Below are 22,678 nucleotides of genomic sequence, written 5' to 3' on the forward strand. Positions count from 1 at the left end.
AATTATAATATAAGAATAATTTATGTGAATGATGAAATGGATATTGACGATTTTAAAAAATTATATAATATATTTTTTTTAGTACTGTGTTTGGATAAGGTTACAAATTTTTATATGAGTTCTAACATAGTACAGAGTATACATTTTTTTCCAAATAAATTTATCATTTGACTTGAAATTATGCTTTCTCCATTATTAATTGCACATACGAAAATTTTAAAATTCTTCCTAATCTTATGTGGATATTGGCCCTTTATTAATTCTAGAATTTTATTACTTCAACGCATTTTTTTTGGTATTGGTTATTTCTCTTGGACTGTACCCGTGGTAAATATATATACATACAAAAATTATTAAATTCTTTACATTTAAAAATGTAAATAAAGTACCTATAGATACGAAAATCTTTGAGGAACGAGAAATATATTTTTCATGACATTTAATTATTACTTTTTTGTAAAGACGTATTTTCTAGCCTACACATTAAAGGATATTGATGCTTTATGTGAGTTTGGTGCCTATCCAGGATTTATTGTAATGTCATGGTTTGCATTTTATAACATGATTGTTACTAAAGAGAAGGTGAATTTTAATCGCGACAAAATTTCAGCATAAAGTTTCAAATGTTTCTATTATATTTATGTACAATTTTTTTTAAATCTTTATAGGTACAAGATATATTTAATAATATGTCACAAGATTTTGACAATTTCTATAATAATAGTGAAGAATACAAAATATTAAAGGATTGTACAAAAGTTTCACAACTAATTTGTCAGTTTTATTTAGGTAAACAAAAAATATTGTTATAATGATTATATTTTTGTTACATAGCACGGCTTCTTGCTGTGAGCTCTCTAAATCTGAATAAGTGAAATTTCACTTAAAATGTGTCAAAAGTCTTCCACGTAGAAAAATAAGTGTGTATGCACTTAAAAATAAGTGAAACTTCACTTATTTTTGAGTGAAAACCACTTATTTAAAAGTGCATATACACTTATTTTTCTACGTGGAAGACTTTTGACACATATTAAGTGAAATTTCACTTATTCAGATTTAGAGAGAGGATATCTGTAGGACTTGTGAAGTTACCGTGTAAGCCTACAGTAAACTTGAGGTCATCTTAAAAGTTCCACCTCACAGTAGGCTTACATGGTAATGTTGTAGGATGGTTACTTTAAAATTACTGTAAGCATAAAGTAATATGAAAATATTTATAAATTTTTTTATAGAAAATTGTATATTTGGTAAAGTACTACATGCACTCCAATAGGGTTTGTTAAATGAAATTCTGCACTGCGCAGCCGTATGTGCCATAGAAAACTACAGCTCATAAATATTAATAACATTCTGTGTTTACAGTAACTTTACAGCAACCTTACCGTGTAAGATAATCACAACCTTACTAGGTAAAGTTACAATGACTTTACTGAGTAAGCTTACTGTGAGACTGAATTTTTAAGATGACCTACAATTACCCGATTCTACACAACCAACTGTACAAAAAAACGGATTGTTAAAGTAATAAATCTTTATTACTTTAACAATCCGTTTTTTGTAGGGTCAGTCATTGAAGGGTAGAACGTTCAATTGACTCCCTGCCATCATAAATAAAATTTCTTAGGTTATGCATCCTTTTCATCAATGGGATTTTTTGCATCAGGATCTTTAGGACCAATTTTAGATATAATTAAGCCATTAAATGAATCACGTAAAATAAGTAATCCAGTAGAAGCGGACTATTATTTTTTTAATAGAGCTGATTATAATTTATTTGCTAGTATCCATATAGGTGTTTTTGGTTTTATCATTGTTTTGATGGTTTTATGCTCAGATGTATTGATTTTTTACTTCTGTCAACACGCTAACGCATTAATTCAAATTTTACGGTAAATTTAAATTAGTAATACCTATACATTATTACTGCTGTTACGTTACTGTAAGGATATTTGTAGGACTTGTAATATTACCATATAAGTCTGCAGTAAACATGAGATCATCTTAAATGTTCCGCCTCACAGTAAGGTCATGGTAAATTTACATGGTGAGGTTGCTGTAATGTTACTGTAAACATAGAGTTACTGATACTGCACATAAATATTAATACAATTGATTTATTAATAACATTCTATGTTTACAGTAACCTTATAGGAAGCTGACTGTGTAAGTTTACCTTAGCTTTACTTTGTAAGCTTACTGTGTGCTTACTTACTTTATCTTTTGAGATGAAACCGCCCTAAACATTTGCAGATACAAATTACAGCAAATTAATATCAATGAAGAGACACATACAAATACAGTTGATGAATCAAACGAATATGAAGCGATTATTTCTTGCATAAAACTGCACTACAGATTATTAAAGTTTGTCTGAAAAAATTATATAAATAATGAACGTTAAAAATGTATTTTAATAATGAAATGTTGTTTTTTTCCTTTAAGGTTTATCGACAAAATTAATTCATGTTTCTCTTTTTATTTATTTATGATGGTTCTTATAACAGTTAGTATAATAAGCTGTTACTGTGCATTGGTAAGCATTATATAAAAATAATATATATCTTAACAGTAAGTGATTGCTAAGTTAATTTTGTTGGGAAACTTACTCTTAAAATATTGAATGTATATAGATCTGAGATTTTGAGGAAAAGTCAAAAATATGATGAGAAATGTCTGTTATGTGCGAAAACTAAGATATACATAGATATTTTGTTTAATTAATTATTATAAATAATATAATAAATATCTCAAGTTTAGCACATAACAAACGTTCCTCATATTTTAGACTTTTTCACAAAATTTCACATTAAATTCAATATTTTAAGAGTAAAGTTAAACTTTTTCTAACAATCACATATTGTTAACTGCAAGTTAAATATTTCAGAATTTTTTAATTCACAAAAATTTATAGATTGCTTACCATTTGGATGATATAAACTTTCTTGTTCGAGGTGGATTTGCTTTCATTGCTCAAATTATACATCTATTTTTCAATTGTATGAGCGGACAATTAGTACAAACACAATCTTCTAATTTGGTTAATTATATGTGTGTAATATATTACGATTAGGTTTTCTTTCCTCTATTATTTTATACAGGTATAGTAAATTTTTTGTATTTTTTAGTTATGAAGCATTTCCATGGTATAAATTTTCAAAAAATATAAAATTACCAATATTTTTAATGATGTGTCGAAGTATGAAACAATGTAATATAAAAATTGGCAAAACTTCTGTTTTATCATTCGATATTTTGTGTACTGTACGTAAAAAATTATAATATAATTTAAGTACTTTTATATATATATATATATATATATACATATTATTTTTGACTGAGACAATTACATAACTTCTTTTTTTTATTTCAGATTCTCAATACAATTTTTTCATACTTTAATATTTTGAGGTCTCGCTCGTAATTTTATTATTTACTATCTATTCTTTGTCCATTCAATTTATGTTTCATAATTTATTACAATTATTTTATTAAATATTTCAAAATTTAATTTATTATAATTATTTTATTATAATTTAATAAATTTCATTATTTTAATAAAGCGCGCGTTATTTTGTCTTGCACGCTAAAAAATTTATGAACATCAGTGACATAACAAAAGTACAATATTTATAGAATAAGGAAATCTATTTAATAGATTAATTATAACGTTTAACAAGTTTAAATACATGTATCGAGATATTTCGATACATTTTCATGTGCTTTGCATGCAGCATGCACTGTCTTTTTTAAGAAAGGATCGAATAAAAAAAAGGACAAGGAGAGGAATAATTCAAAAAGTTCTCCACATTCTTAAATGTGCTGCCTTCTAGTTTCATTTGGGATAAGTTTGTAATCAATATTTTATTTCTAGCGCGCAGTTTCAAAACACAGAATTCATACTAGCCGACCCTTTTTCAAACCCAAGCGGCATAATAATTCTCAAATCTCTCACTATTGTTTGTCTGGCGAGGACTTGCAAACTTTTCAGTGGTTTTCATTTTCAGTACCGTTACTCATTTTCAATGTATGGCATACAATTGCCACTGCTCTCAATGCACTTTTCAAGCATTTAAAAGTAAATTCAATAAAACACACCCAACAACGTATATTGGGCTCTGTGAAATTAAATTTTTGTCTTCATATGTGATAAAAAATTTTATATGTTTAAAATTTCAAAATAATTGAAATTATTTCACATATATGTGTAAATTTTTCGATATATATATATATATATATATATATATACATACACATATTCTTTGTAACATCTGTGCAACAAATTAAAAAAATCTACAAAATATTTTTCTACCAGGAAATAAGTAAGTAATAAAAGTATATATCGTTTTTAATTACTTTGTTTGTTTTCAAAAATTGTTATAATTATTTTTAAAAAATGCAAAAATTCAGTAAGCTATATGATTTATTAATTAATTTCAATAACAATTTCCATATAAAATAAAATACTTATTGGACTGAAAAATCATTGTAAGAGGTTTCCTAATACACACACAAGTTCACATTTACACGTGTATGTATTGAGATTATAATATATGTATAAGCATAGAGACGCCACAAATGCATTTTACGTTAAACATAAATTGAGTACTATAATGAAATAAGAAAATGTTTTTATTTTCAATTAAAATATATTAAAATTTTTTTTAATGAATTTTGAAAAAATGTATTTTAAAAAATAAAGAATAAATTTTATAATCGCGCATGCGCGTTCACATCGAAAAAAGGGCGGGAATCTGAAAGTTTTTAATAAAACGAAACAAGAAAAGCTATTAAAATTATTGTCTTAATGAAATTAGTAATTAAAACAATTTTTCAAGCAGTGCCTATTAGGGTAACTGTTTTTTATTAAAAAAATTTAATTATTAAAATTATGTATAACCTACAACACGCCTCCTTTATAAATCTAATCAGTTCTCTGTAATCTCTATAACTTTTGACTACAAAATTTAATGAATAAAAATGTACATTTAAAACATTTAATTAAAAATATTTGTCCATAAAAAATAAACATTTAATTTAATTAATTTTTTTATATCGAATATTTATTTTTATTTTATCATATCATAAATTTTTTAAATGTATTTATATAAAAAATTAAAGATAAAATGTTTAATTATACAGTTTAAGCTAAAATTTAATTTTTTTATAATGCAATTTTAAAATGAAAACAAAAGTTTTATTATAAAAGTATATTAAAAATTGAGTATTCTTTATACATTAACTTTTTTTTGACATAGTTGTTTCTTTTACGATTTACAGAATTTTCGGTATTTTGAGTTTGCACAATGTTTATATATAAATAGGTACATCCAGCTTCTAAAGTTACTGGCTAGTCAGATAAATCGAACGCAGTGGGAGTCGTCCCACGGATCTCTTGTGCGTTATGATTACTAAATCTGAGTGACATAATAAGAATCAAGAACACACTATGTTTAATATTTCAAATTTCTGAGAAATTATCAACTCTTTAAAGAAAAACATTTATATATACATACTCTTTACAATCATAAAAATTTAAAACAATTAAATGTTTAAAAAAAATTTTAATTTTGAAAATTTTTTATGCCACTATTAAAATTTTTTAATTTTTAGTATATTGAGACAAAATGGAGCAAGAATTTCCAGGACAGCATACAACATCGACAACAGTAACAACAACTTCATCTCCAACAAGCATTCGCTTTGATAAATCATATTTAAGAACATTGCCAGGAATGCTAAAAGCCGCACAAGCGGTAATTGAAATGTTTTTATATGTATATAAATTCATGAAATCTTCTTTTACTAGAATAAAAATTTAATTTTCGCAGATTTTAAACCTATTGGGATTCATTTGCATTTCGGTGGCAGCCGGGAGTTACAGTAGTAGTGGAAATTATTTTAATACAGTAGCAATGATTGGATTTTGGATTACTGTCACATTATTGGCCCTTTATCTATTTCACGTGGTTGAAAAATTCAACATAATTCCCTGGCTTAAAATTGTTAGTATTTTTTTCGCATTTTTTCATAATATTGAATAGTTTTTTTTTTTTAGAAAAATTTTATTTATTTTTTTGTCTACAGGAAATGTACTTTTGCGGTGCTTTGAGTATTTTTTACTTTGCGGCCGCTTGTGTTGCTGCTACTAATGTTAGCATTGATCCAAGCTATGGAGCTGGAGCGGTAAGATATAAATTATTTAAAACGTCTGTTATGTGCGAAATCTGAGATATTTTCTTGAATTAGTTATTATAAAGTACCTAACATTTAATTCTCCAAATTTTTTTAGTTTTTCGGTTTTTGCGCTACTGCAGCTTATATCTATGATGCTTGGATGAAATTCAATGGAGTTAGAAGTGGAGCTTGTGCACAAGGCCAGCATCCATCTTCGAAACCTGTCTCAACAGTTACGAGTCCAGCTTACTAATTTAAGAGTATCAACTCAATTTTTGAAATTAAAAATTTAATTCATAGCTGTTACTTAAAAGTCAAGTTCGCGGTAACTTATAACGCTATACATTATTTTCAATTTCTACCTCTACATATATATATATATACAAATGAATTGATGACAAAAGGTTGCAAATTGTCAGCTGATTGTAATACCATCTACTGGCACTCAATTTTAATAAATCTAGTTTACTTTATAATAGGCACAATGTACAATACCAATATTGTACCAGTTCGTGTCTCGCTTATACGATATTTTGTATTATAAAATTTCAATTCAAAAAAATGCTAAACATCAAGAAAAAAGACTGAACTATCGATAATGATGTTCTATATTGTAGTCTTGAGGAAAAAAATTTACGACATATTTATCTATAAAGAACCAATATCTTCACCTCAATATCATATATACGTATCTAAACCAAAAACCTTTACACAATTCTTAAAATATTCGACTTTCTATATTCTACTCAAAGAAAATTTATTTACATCCAACTGTGTTAAATTGAAATTATTTCATATCTATTTAAAATATTTGGATAATAGTTCACTATTCAATACAGATTTATTCATTCAATAAATTTACATTGAAAAATAATTGCATACATACTATTGAACAACAAACATATTAATTAAATACAAATTAATCACTATATAAATTTGAATAAGTAAAAGTTTTAACAAATTTGAATTATTGATCCAACTTTTGCTCTTAAATTAGTTCCATTTTACAAATTCAAAAGAAAAAGTGAGTCACTAATTCAAATTTTTACTAATTCAGATTTAGAGCAATGAATAATTATTTTAAAAAAGTTTATTAATCAATAAATAAATAATCTTGAAACATAATTATATGGAAAAAATATTTAACGACCGTTATGTCACTCGTTATTAAAAAATGTTAAATATTTTAATGCAATTTTTAAAAGTTTATTGCATCCTGAAGACTGATAAGATGGCTTGAGCAATTTTTTTTATTGAAAATAGTTTGTTTAAAGGAATTGAAGCTTCACAAAGTATAACTGTATTATTTAATTTAAAAAGAAATATTATTGTATGTTTGATAAATGAAATCATAAACATGCATCATACAAAACACTTTCAATTGCAACGACATCGAATTTTTCTAATTTTCCTACTTTTAATTACTCATATTTATCAGATATATTGGATGAATTTATACAATATATAATTCATTTTGTTCCAAAAAATCGCAAATCAACGAAAAATGCATGAATTATTGTTTTAAGGTACAATTACTTATATAACGATTACAAATATATGTTAAAAACTAAAATTGCACGATCAAATCTTATACATTACACAACATTTGGCATTTCTGAAAATACTAATTTAAATATTTATTAATATAAATAGTAATATTCAAAAAATAATTGAAAGGATACAATTAACTCAATATATAATCTACATATAACGAAATTACTAATATATATTGTATTTCTAGTACAAAAAATTATTTTTTCATTATATTTTAAGCAAATTATTTTTCTAATTTATTTTCAAATATTTGTGACTCAAAATTTATTGACTCTACAAGGACCAAGAGTTACAAAATAAAAAATTAAACAAAATAATGTATCTCAATAGTAATTTAAGAAGAATTTCAAACTAAATATAAATTACATTTTAAAAAAATAAATTATCTATAAATAAAACTTTATATTGTAATACTCAAAATAGTTTTTGTGATTGCAACGTGATACAATCTAAAAATTTGTTATTAACATGTTCAAATATTTTTAAAAAAAGCAAAAAAAAATTTTTGTTCAATTTTGAATTTAGAATGAAATTACTTTACTAAAATTAGAATAAATAAAATATAGATGTAATATAATTGTTGGTGGAACTGTAATATACAAACAAATACAAAATACTATTTAATTTTATTGAAAAGACCGTATTTCAAACCTACGATAATTGTTCAAGAATACCACCAAAGTAGTCAGAAGAAAGTTCTGAACAAAAAATGTATGAGGCACTTTTTAATTGGTACAGCGGTTGCTAAGCTACACTAAAAATAATTTTGGGATTTTTTAAAACTCAGAGAAAATCGCTCGGGAATAATTTTAAAGTGTTAACCCGGGAGTCTGAAACAAAAAATGTATAAAGCACTTTTTGATTGGTCCAGCGGATGCTGAGCTACACTCACTAAAACTGGGAAAAAATTTTCGAAAAAGAAAATTTGCTATATAATAACTCGGGAATAATGCCAAAAAATTGAGCAAAAAGTCTCGAACAAAAAATGAATGGCGCACTTTTGGATTGGTCAAGCGGATGCTGAGCTACACTCAAAAATATTTTGGAAAAATTTTCGAAAAATTAAATTTGCGAGATAATCGTTCGGGAATACCGCTATAGTAATTAGAAGAAAGTTCTGAACAAAAAATGTATGGCACACTTTTTGATTGGTCCAGCTGATGCTGAGCTACACTAGAAAACAAATTTGGAAAAAATTTAGAAAAATTAAATTTGCGAGATAATCGTTCGGGAATACCGCTATAGTAATTAGAAGAAAGTTCTGAACAAAAAATGTATGGCGCACTTTTTGATTGGTCCAGCGGATGCTGAGCTACACTCAAAAATATTTTGGAAAAATTTTCCAAAAATTAAATTTGAGAGATAATCGTTCGGGAATACCGCCAAAGTCTTTAGCAAAATTAGCGAACAGAAAATGTATGGCGCACTTTTTGATTGGTCCAGCGGATGCTGAGCTACGCCATGAAACAAATTTGGAAAATATTAAGAAAAATTAAATTTGCGAGATAATTGCTCCGGGATACCTCCAATAAAATAGGGACAAAATTTCGAACAAAAAATGTATGGCGCACTTTTTGATTGGTCCAGCGGATGCTGAGCTACACTCAGATAAATTTTTTTAAAAATTTCGAAAAATAAAATTTGGGAGATAATTGATCGGGAATACCACCAAAGTCTTAACCCGGGAGTCTCGAACAAAAAATGTATGGCGCACTTATTGATTGGTCCAGCGGATGCTGAGCCACACTCAGATAAATTTTTTAAAAAATTTCGAAAAAATAAATTTGCGAGATAATTGATCGGGAATACCGCCAAAGTCTTAACCCGGGAGTCTCGAACAAAAAATGTATGGCGCACTTTTTGATTGGTCCAGCGGATGCTTAGCTACACTCAGATAAATTTTTTAAAAAATTTCGAAAAATTAAATTTGGGAGATAATTGATCGGGAATACCGCCAAAGTCTTAACCCGGGAGTCTCGAACAAAAAATGTATGGCGCACTTTTTGATTGGTCCAGCGGATGCTGAGCCACACTCAGATAAATTTTTTTAAAAATTTCGAAAAAATAATTTTGCGAGATAATTGGTCGGGAATACCGCCAAAGTTTTAACCCGGGAGTCTCAAACAAAAAATGTATGGCGCACTTTTTGATTGGTCCAGCGGATGCTGAGCCACACTCAGATAAATTTTTTAAAAAATTTCGAAAAATAAAATTTGGGAGATAATTGATCGGGAATACCGCCAAAGTCTTAACCCGGGAGTCTCGAACAAAAAATGTATAGCGCACTTTTTGATTGGTCCAGCGGATGCTTAGCTACACTCAGATAAATTTTTTAAAAAATTTCGAAAAATTAAATTTGGGAGATAATTGATCGGGAATACCGCCAAAGTCTTAACCCGGGAGTCTCGAACAAAAAATGTATGGCGCACTTTTTGATTGGTCCAGCGGATGCTGAGCCACACTCAGATAAATTTTTTTAAAAATTTCGAAAAAATAATTTTGCGAGATAATTGGTCGGGAATACCGCCAAAGTCTTTAGCAAAAAGTAGCGAACAAAAAATGTATAGAGCACTTTTTGATTGGTCCAGCGGATGCTGAGCTACGCCATAAAACAAATTTGGAAAATATTTAGAAAAATTAAATTTGCGAGATAATCGTTCGGGAATACCGCCAAAGTCTTTAGCAAAAAGTAGCGAACAAAAAATGTATGGCGCACTTTTTGATTGGTCCAGCGGATGCTGAGCTACGCCATAAAACCAAATTTGGAAAATATTTAGAAAAATTAAATTTGCGAGATAATCGTTCGGGAATACCGACAAAGTCTTAAGCAAAAAGTAGCGAACAAAAAAAGTATAGAGCACTTTTTGATTGGTCCAGCGGATGCTGAGCTACGCCATAAATAAAATTTGGAAAATATTTAGAAAAATTAAATTTGCGAGATAATCGTTCGGGAATACCGCCATAGTGATTAGAAGAAAGTTCTGAACCAAAATTGTATGGCGCCCTTTTTGATTGGTCCAGCGGATGCTGAGCTACACTCAAAAATATTTTGGAAAAATTTTCCAAAAATTAAATTTGAGAGATAATCGTTCGGGAATACCGCCAAAGTCTTTAGCAAAAAGTAGCGAACAGAAAATGTATGTCGCACTTTTTGATTGGTCCAGCGGATGCTGAGCTACACTAGAAAACAAATTTGGAAAAAATTTAGAAAAATTAAATTTGCAAGATAATCGCTCCGGAATACCACCAATAAAATAGGGAAAAAGTTTCGAACAAAAAATGTATGGCGCACTTTTTGATTGGTCCAGCGGATGCTGTGCTACACTCAAAAATAATTTGGAAAAATTTAAAAAAAATTAAATGCGCTAGATAATCTTTTGGAAATACGGCTATAGTGATTAGAAGAAAGTTCTGAACAAAAAAAGTATAGAGCACTTTTTGATTGGTCCAGCGGATGCTGAGCTACGCCATAAATAAAATTTGGAAAATATTTAGAAAAATTAAATTTGCGAGATAATCGTTCGGGAATACCGCCATAGTGATTAGAAGAAAGTTCTGAACAAAAAATGTATGGCGCCCTTTTTGATTGGTCCAGCGGATGCTGAGCTACACTCAAAAATATTTTGGAAAAATTTTCCAAAAATTAAATTTGAGAGATAATCGTTCGGGAATACCGCCAAAGTCTTTAGCAAAAAGTAGCGAACAGAAAATGTATGTCGCACTTTTTGATTGGTCCAGCGGATGCTGAGCTACACTAGAAAACAAATTTGGAAAAAATTTAGAAAAATTAAATTTGCAAGATAATCGCTCCGGAATACCACCAATAAAATAGGGAAAAAGTTTCGAACAAAAAATGTATGGCGCACTTTTTGATTGGTCCAGCGGATGCTGATCTACACTCAAAAATAATTTGGAAAAATTTTAAAAAAATTAAATTCGCTAGATAATCTTTTGGAAATACGGCTATAGTGATTAGAAGAAAGTTCTGAACAAAAAATGTATGGCGCACTTTTTGATTGGTCCAGCGGATGCTGAGCTACGCCATGAAACAAATTTGGAAAATATTTAGAGAAATTAAATTTGCGAGATAATCGCTCCGGAATACCACCAATAAAATAGGGAAAAAGTTTCGAACAAAAAATGTATGGCGCACTTTTTGATTGGTCCAGCGGATGCTGAGCTACGCCATAAAACAAATTTGGAAAATATTTAGAAAAATTAAATTTGCGAGATAATCGTTCGGGAATACCGCCAAAGTCTTTAGCAAAAAGTAGCGAACAAAAAATGTATAGAGCACTTTTTGATTGGTCCAGCGGATGCTGAGCTACGCCATAAATCAAATTTGGAAAATATTTAGAAAAATTAAATTTGCGAGATAATCGTTCGGGAATACCGCCATAGTGATTAGAAGAAAGTTCTGAACAAAAAATGTATGGCGCCCTTTTTGATTGGTCCAGCGGATGCTGAGCTACACTCAAAAATATTTTGGAAAAATTTTCCAAAAATTAAATTCGCTAGATAATCTTTTGGAAATACGGCTATAGTGATTAGAAGAAAGTTCTGAACAAAAAATGTATGGCGCACTTTTTGATTGGTCCAGCGGATGCTGAGCTACACTAGAAAACAAATTTGGAAAAAATTTAGAAAAATTAAATTTGCAAGATAATCGTTCCGGAATACCACCAATAAAATAGGGAAAAAGTTTCGAACAAAAAATGTATGGCGCACTTTTTGATTGGTCCAGCGGATGCTGTGCTACACTCAAAAATAATTTGGAAAAATTTTAAAAAAATTAAATTCGCTAGATAATCTTTTGGAAATACGGCTATAGTGATTAGAAGAAAGTACTGAACAAAAAATGTATGGCGCACTTTTTGATTGGTCCAGCGGATGCTGAGCTACGCCATGAAACAAATTTGGAAAATATTTAGAGAAATTAAATTCGCGAGATAATCGCTCCGGAATACCACCAATAAAATAGGGAAAAAGTTTCGAACAAAAAATGTATGGCGAACTTTTTGATTGGTCCAGCGGATGCTGATCTACACTCAAAAATAATTTGGAAAAATGTTCAAAAAATTAAATTTGCAAGATAATCGTTCAGGAATACCGCCATAGTGATTAGAAGAAAGTTCTGAACAAAAATTGTATGGCGCCCTTTTTGATTGGTCCAGCGGATGCTGAGCTACACTCAAAAATATTTTGGAAAAATTTTCCAAAAATTAAATTTGAGAGATAATCGTTCGGGAATACCGCCAAAGTCTTTAGCAAAAAGTAGCGAACAGAAAATGTATGTCGCACTTTTTGATTGGTCCAGCGGATGCTGAGCTACACTAGAAAACAAATTTGGAAAAAATTTAGAAAAATTAAATTTGCAAGATAATCGCTCCGGAATACCACCAATAAAATAGGGAAAAAGTTTCGAACAAAAAATGTATGGCGCACTTTTTGATTGGTCTAGCGGATGCTGATCTACACTCAAAAATAATTTGGAAAAATTTTAAAAAAATTAAATTCGCTAGATAATCTTTTGGAAATACGGCTATAGTGATTAGAAGAAAGTTCTGAACAAAAAATTTATGGCGCACTTTTTGATTGGTCCAGCGGATGCTGAGCTACGCCATGAAACAAATTTGGAAAATATTTAGAGAAATTAAATTTGCGAGATAATCGCTCCGGAATACCACCAATAAAATAGGGAAAAAGTTTCGAACAAAAAATGTATGGCGCACTTTTTGATTGGTCCAGCGGATGCTGTGCTACACTCAAAAATAATTTGGAAAAATTTAAAAAAAATTAAATTCGCTAGATAATCTTTTGGAAATACGGCTATAGTGATTAGAAGAAAGTTCTGAACAAAAAATGTATGCCGCACTTTTTGATTGGTCCAGCGGATGCTGAGCTACGCCATAAAACAAATTTGGAAAATATTTAGAAAAATTAAATTTGCGAGATAATCGTTCGGGAATACCGCCAAAGTCTTTAGCAAAAAGTAGCGAACAAAAAATGTATAGAGCACTTTTTGATTGGTCCAGCGGATGCTGAGCTACGCCATAAATCAAATTTGGAAAATATTTAGAAAAATTAAATTTGCGAGATAATCGTTCGGGAATACCGCCATAGTGATTAGAAGAAAGTTCTGAACAAAAAATGTATGGCGCCCTTTTTGATTGGTCCAGCGGATGCTGAGCTACACTAGAAAACAAATTTGGAAAAAATTTAGAAAAATTAAATTTGCAAGATAATCGCTCCGGAATACCACCAATAAAATAGGGAAAAAGTTTCGAACAAAAAATGTATGGCGCACTTTTTGATTGGTCCAGCGGATGCTGATCTACCGGAATACCGCCATAGTGATTAGAAGAAAGTTCTGAACAAAAATTGTATGACGCCCTTTTTGATTGGTCCAGCGGATGCTGATCTACACTCAAAAATAATTTGGAAAAATTTTAAAAAAATTAAATTCGCTAGATAATCTTTTGGAAATACGGCTATAGTGATTAGAAGAAAGTTCTGAACAAAAAATGTATGGCGCACTTTTTGATTGGTCCAGCGGATGCTGAGCTACGCCATGAAACAAATTTGGAAAATTTTTAGAGAAATTAAATTTGCGAGATAATCATTCCGGAATAACACCAATAAAATAGGGAAAAAGTTTCGAACAAAAAATGTATGGCGCACTTTTTGATTGGTCCAGCGGATGCTGATCTACACTCAAAAATAATTTGGAAAAATGTTCAAAAAATTAAATTTGCAAGATAATCGTTCAGGAATACCGCCATAGTGATTAGAAGAAAGTTCTGAACAAAAATTGTATGGCGCCCTTTTTGATTGGTCCAGCGGATGCTGAGCTACACTCAAAAATATTTTGGAAAAATTTTCCAAAAATTAAATTTGAGAGATAATCGTTCGGGAATACCGCCAAAGTCTTTAGCAAAAAGTAGCGAACAGAAAATGTATGTCGCACCTTTTGATTGGTCCAGCGGATGCTGAGCTACGCCATGAAACAAATTTGGAAAATATTTAGAGAAATTAAATTTGCGAGATAATCGCTCCGGAATACCACCAATAAAATAGGGAAAAAGTTTCGAACAAAAAATGTATGGCGCACTTTTTGATTGGTCCAGCGGATGCTGATCTACACTCAAAAATAATTTGGAAAAATGTTCAAAAAATTAAATTTGCAAGATAATCGTTCAGGAATACCGCCATAGTGATTAGAAGAAAGTTCTGAACAAAAATTGTATGGCGCCCTTTTTGATTGGTCCAGCGGATGCTGAGCTACACTCAAAAATATTTTGGAAAAATTTTCCAAAAATTAAATTTGAGAGATAATCGTTCGGGAATACCGCCAAAGTCTTTAGCAAAAAGTAGCGAACAGAAAATGTATGTCGCACTTTTTGATTGGTCCAGTGGATGCTGAGCTACACTAGAAAACAAATTTGGAAAAAATTTAGAAAAATTAAATTTGCAAGATAATCGTTCCGGAATACCACCAATAAAATAGGGAAAAAGTTTCGAACAAAAAATGTATGGCGCACTTTTTGATTGGTCCAGCGGATGCTGTGCTACACTCAAAAATAATTTGGAAAAATTTTAAAAAAATTAAATTCGCTAGATAATCTTTTGGAAATACGGCTATAGTGATTAGAAGAAAGTTCTGAACAAAAAATGTATGGCGCACTTTTTGATTGGTCCAGCGGATGCTGAGCTACGCCATGAAACAAATTTGGAAAAATTTTCGAAAAATTAAATTTGCGAGACAATCGTTCGGGAATACCGCCAAAGTCTTTAGCAAAAAGTAGCGAACAAAAAATGTATAGAGCACTTTTTGATTGGTCCAGCGGATGCTGAGCTACGCCATAAAACAAATTTGGAAAATATTTAGAAAAATTAAATTTGCGAGATAATCGTTCGGGCATACCGCCAAAGTCTTTAGCAAAAAGTAGCGAACAAAAAATGTATGGCGCACTTTTTGATTGGTCCAGCGGATGCTGAGCTACGCCATGAAACAAATTTGGAAAATATTTAGAGAAATTAAATTCGCGAGATAATCGCTCCGGAATAACACCAATAAAATAGGGAAAAAGTTTCGAACAAAAAATGTATGGCGCACTTTTTGATTGGTCCAGCGGATGCTGATCTACACTCAAAAATAATTTGGAAAAATGTTCAAAAAATTAAATTTGCAAGATAATCGTTCAGGAATACCGCCATAGTGATTAGAAGAAAGTTCTGAACAAAAAATGTATGGCGCACTTTTTGATTGGTCCAGCGGATGCTGAGCTACGCCATAAAACAAATTTGGAAAATATTTAGAAAAATTAAATTTGCGAGATAATCGTTCGGGAATACCGCCAAAGTCTTTAGCAAAAAGTAGCGAACAAAAAATGTATAGAGCACTTTTTGATTGGTCCAGCGGATGCTGAGCTACGCCATAAATCAAATTTGGAAAATATTTAGAAAAATTAAATTTGCGAGATAATCGTTCGGGAATACCGCCATAGTGATTAGAAGAAAGTTCTGAACAAAAAATGTATGGCGCCCTTTTTGATTGGTCCAGCGGATGCTGAGCTACACTCAAAAATATTTTGGAAAAATTTTCCAAAAATTAAATTTGAGAGATAATCGTTCGGGAATACCGCCAAAGTCTTTAGCAAAAAGTAGTGAACAGAAAATGTATGTTGCACTTTTTGATTGGTCCAGCGGATGCTGAGCTACACTAGAAAACAAATTTGGAAAAAATTTAGAAAAATTATATTTGCAAGATAATCGCTCCGGAATACCACCAATAAAATAGGGAAAAAGTTTCGAACAAAAAATGTATGGCGCACTTTTTGATTGGTCCAGCGGATGCTGATTTACACTCAAAAATAATTTGGAAAAATTTTAAAAAAATTAAATTCGCTAGATAATCTTTTGGAAATACGGCTATAGTGATTAGAAGAAAGTTCTGAACAAAAAATGTATGGCGCACTTTTTGATTGGTCCAGCGGATGCTGAGCTACGCCATAAAACAAATTTGGAAAATATTTAGAAAAATTAAATTTGCGAGATAATCGTTCGGGAATACCGCCAAAGTCTTTAGAAAAAGTAGCGAACAAAAAATGTATAGAGCACTTTTTGATTGGTCCAGCGGATGCTGAGCTACGCCATAAATCAAATTTGGAAAATATTTAGAAAAATTAAATTTGCGAGATAATCGTTCGGGAATACCGCCATAGTGATTAGAAGAAAGTTCTGAACAAAAAATGTATGGCGCCCTTTTTGATTGGTCCAGCGGATGCTGAGCTACACTCAAAAATATTTTGGAAAAATTTTCCAAAAATTAAATTTGAGAGATAATCGTTCGGGAATACCGCCAAAGTCTTTAGCAAAAAGTAGCGAACAGAAAATGTATGTCGCACTTTTTGATTGGTCCAGCGGATGCTGAGCTACACTAGAAAACAAATTTGGAAAAAATTTAGAAAAATTAAATTTGCAAGATAATCGCTCCGGAATACCACCAATAAAATAGGGAAAAAGTTTCGAACAAAAAATGTATGGCGCACTTTTTGATTGGTCCAGCGGATGCTGAGCTACACTCAAAAATAATTTGGAAAAATTTTAAAAAAATTAAATTCGCTAGATAATCGTTCGGGAATACCGCCAAAGTCTTTAGCAAAAAGTAGCGAACAAAAAATGTATAGAGCACTTTTTGATTGGTCCAGCGGATGCTGAGCTACACTAGAAAACAAATTTGGAAAAAATTTAGAAAAATTAAATTTGCAAGATAATCGTTCCGGAATACCACCAATAAAATAGGGAAAAAGTTTCGAACAAAAAATGTATGGCGCACTTTTTGATTGGTCCAGCGGATGCTGTGCTACACTCAAAAATAATTTGGAAAAATTTTAAAAAAATTAAATTCGCTAGATAATCTTTTGGAAATACGGCTATAGTGATTAGAAGAAAGTACTGAACAAAAAATGTATGGCGCACTTTTTGATTGGTCCAGCGGATGCTGAGCTACGCCATGAAACAAATTTGGAAAATATTTAGAGAAATTAAATTCGCGAGATAATCGCTCCGGAATACCACCAATAAAATAGGGAAAAAGTTTCGAACAAAAAATGTATGGCGAACTTTTTGATTGGTCCAGCGGATGCTGTTCTACACTCAAAAATAATTTGGAAAAATGTTCAAAAAATTAAATTTGCAAGATAATCGTTCAGGAATACCGCCATAGTGATTAGAAGAAAGTTCTGAACAAAAATTGTATGGCGCCCTTTTTGATTGGTCCAGCGGATGCTGAGCTACACTCAAAAATATTTTGGAAAAATTTTCCAAAAATTAAATTTGAGAGATAATCGTTCGGGAATACCGCCAAAGTCTTTAGCAAAAAGTAGCGAACAGAAAATGTATGTCGCACTTTTTGATTGGTCCAGCGGATGCTGAGCTACACTAGAAAACAAATTTGGAAAAAATTTAGAAAAATTAAATTTGCAAGATAATCGCTCCGGAATACCACCAATAAAATAGGGAAAAAGTTTCGAACAAAAAATGTATGGCGCACTTTTTGATTGGTCTAGCGGATGCTGATCTACACTCAAAAATAATTTGGAAAAATTTTAAAAAAATTAAATTCGCTAGATAATCTTTTGGAAATACGGCTATAGTGATTAGAAGAAAGTTCTGAACAAAAAATTTATGGCGCACTTTTTGATTGGTCCAGCGGATGCTGAGCTACGCCATGAAACAAATTTGGAAAATATTTAGAGAAATTAAATTTGCGAGATAATCGCTCCGGAATACCACCAATAAAATAGGGAAAAAGTTTCGAACAAAAAATGTATGGCGCACTTTTTGATTGGTCCAGCGGATGCTGTGCTACACTCAAAAATAATTTGGAAAAATTTAAAAAAAATTAAATTCGCTAGATAATCTTTTGGAAATACGGCTATAGTGATTAGAAGAAAGTTCTGAACAAAAAATGTATGCCGCACTTTTTGATTGGTCCAGCGGATGCTGAGCTACGCCATAAAACAAATTTGGAAAATATTTAGAAAAATTAAATTTGCGAGATAATCGTTCGGGAATACCGCCAAAGTCTTTAGCAAAAAGTAGCGAACAAAAAATGTATAGAGCACTTTTTGATTGGTCCAGCGGATGCTGAGCTACGCCATAAATCAAATTTGGAAAATATTTAGAAAAATTAAATTTGCGAGATAATCGTTCGGGAATACCGCCATAGTGATTAGAAGAAAGTTCTGAACAAAAAATGTATGGCGCCCTTTTTGATTGGTCCAGCGGATGCTGAGCTACACTAGAAAACAAATTTGGAAAAAATTTAGAAAAATTAAATTTGCAAGATAATCGCTCCGGAATACCACCAATAAAATAGGGAAAAAGTTTCGAACAAAAAATGTATGGCGCACTTTTTGATTGGTCCAGCGGATGCTGATCTACACTCAAAAATAATTTGGAAAAATGTTCAAAAAATTAAATTTGCAAGATAATCGTTCAGGAATACCGCCATAGTGATTAGAAGAAAGTTCTGAACAAAAATTGTATGGCGCCCTTTTTGATTGGTCCAGCGGATGCTGAGCTACACTCAAAAATATTTTGGAAAAATTTTCCAAAAATTAAATTTGAGAGATAATCGTTCGGGAATACCGCCAAAGTCTTTAGCAAAAAGTAGCGAACAGAAAATGTATGTCGCACTTTTTGATTGGTCCAGCGGATGCTGAGCTACACTAGAAAACAAATTTGGAAAAAATTTAGAAAAATTAAATTTGCAAGATAATCGCTCCGGAATACCACCAATAAAATAGGGAAAAAGTTTCGAACAAAAAATGTATGGCGCACTTTTTGATTGGTCCAGCGGATGCTGATCTACACTCAAAAATAATTTGGAAAAATTTTAAAAAAATTAAATTCGCTAGATAATCTTTTGGAAATACGGCTATAGTGATTAGAAGAAAGTTCTGAACAAAAAATGTATGGCGCACTTTTTGATTGGTCCAGCGGATGCTGAGCTACGCCATGAAACAAATTTGGAAAATATTTAGAGAAATTAAATTTGCGAGATAATCATTCCGGAATAACACCAATAAAATAGGGAAAAAGTTTCGAACAAAAAATGTATGGCGCACTTTTTGATTGGTCCAGCGGATGCTGATCTACACTCAAAAATAATTTGGAAAAATGTTCAAAAAATTAAATTTGCAAGATAATCGTTCAGGAATACCGCCATAGTGATTAGAAGAAAGTTTTGAACAAAAATTGTATGGCGCCCTTTTTGATTGGTCCAGCGGATGCTGAGCTACACTCAAAAATATTTTGGAAAAATTTTCCAAAAATTAAATTTGAGAGATAATCGTTCGGGAATACCGCCAAAGTCTTTAGCAAAAAGTAGCGAACAGAAAATGTATGTCGCACCTTTTGATTGGTCCAGCGGATGCTGAGCTACGCCATGAAACAAATTTGGAAAATATTTAGAGAAATTAAATTTGCGAGATAATCGCTCCGGAATACCACCAATAAAATAGGGAAAAAGTTTCGAACAAAAAATGTATGGCGCACTTTTTGATTGGTCCAGCGGATGCTGATCTACACTCAAAAATAATTTGGAAAAATGTTCAAAAAATTAAATTTGCAAGATAATCGTTCAGGAATACCGCCATAGTGATTAGAAGAAAGTTCTGAACAAAAATTGTATGGCGCCCTTTTTGATTGGTCCAGCGGATGCTGAGCTACACTCAAAAATATTTTGGAAAAATTTTCCAAAAATTAAATTTGAGAGATAATCGTTCGGGAATACCGCCAAAGTCTTTAGCAAAAAGTAGCGAACAGAAAATGTATGTCGCACTTTTTGATTGGTCCAGTGGATGCTGAGCTACACTAGAAAACAAATTTGGAAAAAATTTAGAAAAATTAAATTTGCAAGATAATCGTTCCGGAATACCACCAATAAAATAGGGAAAAAGTTTCGAACAAAAAATGTATGGCGCACTTTTTGATTGGTCCAGCGGATGCTGTGCTACACTCAAAAATAATTTGGAAAAATTTTAAAAAAATTAAATTCGCTAGATAATCTTTTGGAAATACGGCTATAGTGATTAGAAGAAAGTTCTGAACAAAAAATGTATGGCGCACTTTTTGATTGGTCCAGCGGATGCTGAGCTACGCCATGAAACAAATTTGGAAAAATTTTCGAAAAATTAAATTTGCGAGATAATCGTTCGGGAATACCGCCAAAGTCTTTAGCAAAAAGTAGCGAACAAAAAATGTATAGAGCACTTTTTGATTGGTCCAGCGGATGCTGAGCTACGCCATAAAACAAATTTGGAAAATATTTAGAAAAATTAAATTTGCGAGATAATCGTTCGGGCATACCGCCAAAGTCTTTAGCAAAAAGTAGCGAACAAAAAATGTATGGCGCACTTTTTGATTGGTCCAGCGGATGCTGAGCTACGCCATGAAACAAATTTGGAAAATATTTAGAGAAATTAAATTCGCGAGATAATCGCTCCGGAATAACACCAATAAAATAGGGAAAAAGTTTCGAACAAAAAATGTATGGCGCACTTTTTGATTGGTCCAGCGGATGCTGATCTACACTCAAAAATAATTTGGAAAAATGTTCAAAAAATTAAATTTGCAAGATAATCGTTCAGGAATACCGCCATAGTGATTAGAAGAAAGTTCTGAACAAAAAATGTATGGCGCACTTTTTGATTGGTCCAGCGGATGCTGAGCTACGCCATAAAACAAATTTGGAAAATATTTAGAAAAATTAAATTTGCGAGATAATCGTTCGGGAATACCGCCAAAGTCTTTAGCAAAAAGTAGCGAACAAAAAATGTATAGAGCACTTTTTGATTGGTCCAGCGGATGCTGAGCTACGCCATAAATCAAATTTGGAAAATATTTAGAAAAATTAAATTTGCGAGATAATCGTTCGGGAATACCGCCATAGTGATTAGAAGAAAGTTCTGAACAAAAAATGTATGGCGCCCTTTTTGATTGGTCCAGCGGATGCTGAGCTACACTCAAAAATATTTTGGAAAAATTTTCCAAAAATTAAATTTGAGAGATAATCGTTCGGGAATACCGCCAAAGTCTTTAGCAAAAAGTAGCGAACAGAAAATGTATGTCGCACTTTTTGATTGGTCCAGCGGATGCTGAGCTACACTAGAAAACAAATTTGGAAAAAATTTAGAAAAATTAAATTTGCAAGATAATCGCTCCGGAATACCACCAATAAAATAGGGAAAAAGTTTCGAACAAAAAATGTATGGCGCACTTTTTGATTGGTCCAGCGGATGCTGATTTACACTCAAAAATAATTTGGAAAAATTTTAAAAAAATTAAATTCGCTAGATAATCTTTTGGAAATACGGCTATAGTGATTAGAAGAAAGTTCTGAACAAAAAATGTATGGCGCACTTTTTGATTGGTCCAGCGGATGCTGAGCTACGCCATAAAACAAATTTGGAAAATATTTAGAAAAATTAAATTTGCGAGATAATCGTTCGGGAATACCGCCAAAGTCTTTAGAAAAAGTAGCGAACAAAAAATGTATAGAGCACTTTTTGATTGGTCCAGCGGATGCTGAGCTACGCCATAAATCAAATTTGGAAAATATTTAGAAAAATTAAATTTGCGAGATAATCGTTCGGGAATACCGCCATAGTGATTAGAAGAAAGTTCTGAACAAAAAATGTATGGCGCCCTTTTTGATTGGTCCAGCGGATGCTGAGCTACACTCAAAAATATTTTGGAAAAATTTTCCAAAAATTAAATTTGAGAGATAATCGTTCGGGAATACCGCCAAAGTCTTTAGCAAAAAGTAGCGAACAGAAAATGTATGTCGCACTTTTTGATTGGTCCAGCGGATGCTGAGCTACACTAGAAAACAAATTTGGAAAAAATTTAGAAAAATTAAATTTGCAAGATAATCGCTCCG

At 31.1% G+C, this 22,678-nt stretch overlaps 2 protein-coding genes across 2 annotated transcripts; both read left to right on the forward strand.

The window, feature by feature from the left end:
- The first annotated feature begins 760 nt into the window (after positions 1-760).
- On the forward strand, positions 761-3,279 carry LOC127278453 (uncharacterized). Its single transcript, XM_051300187.1, has 5 exons — positions 761-789; positions 2,251-2,364; positions 2,443-2,533; positions 2,912-3,048; positions 3,126-3,279. Exons 3-5 carry the CDS (start codon positions 2,486-2,488, stop codon positions 3,277-3,279), a joined length of 339 nt encoding a protein of 112 aa, XP_051156144.1. The 5' UTR covers positions 761-789; positions 2,251-2,364; positions 2,443-2,485.
- Positions 3,280-3,948: 669 nt separating this feature from the next.
- Positions 3,949-7,752, forward strand: LOC127278335 (CKLF-like MARVEL transmembrane domain-containing protein 8). Its single transcript, XM_051300019.1, has 5 exons — positions 3,949-4,319; positions 5,611-5,753; positions 5,829-6,002; positions 6,085-6,183; positions 6,290-7,752. Exons 2-5 carry the CDS (start codon positions 5,625-5,627, stop codon positions 6,425-6,427), a joined length of 540 nt encoding a protein of 179 aa, XP_051155976.1. The 5' UTR covers positions 3,949-4,319; positions 5,611-5,624; the 3' UTR covers positions 6,428-7,752.
- The last annotated feature ends 14,926 nt before the right edge of the window (positions 7,753-22,678 follow it).

This window comes from Leptopilina boulardi, unplaced genomic scaffold (assembly GCF_019393585.1).
Source record: "Leptopilina boulardi isolate dan_hultmark-lab unplaced genomic scaffold, ZJU_Lbou_2.1 LbouV2_202, whole genome shotgun sequence".
NCBI lineage: Eukaryota > Metazoa > Arthropoda > Insecta > Hymenoptera > Figitidae > Leptopilina > Leptopilina boulardi.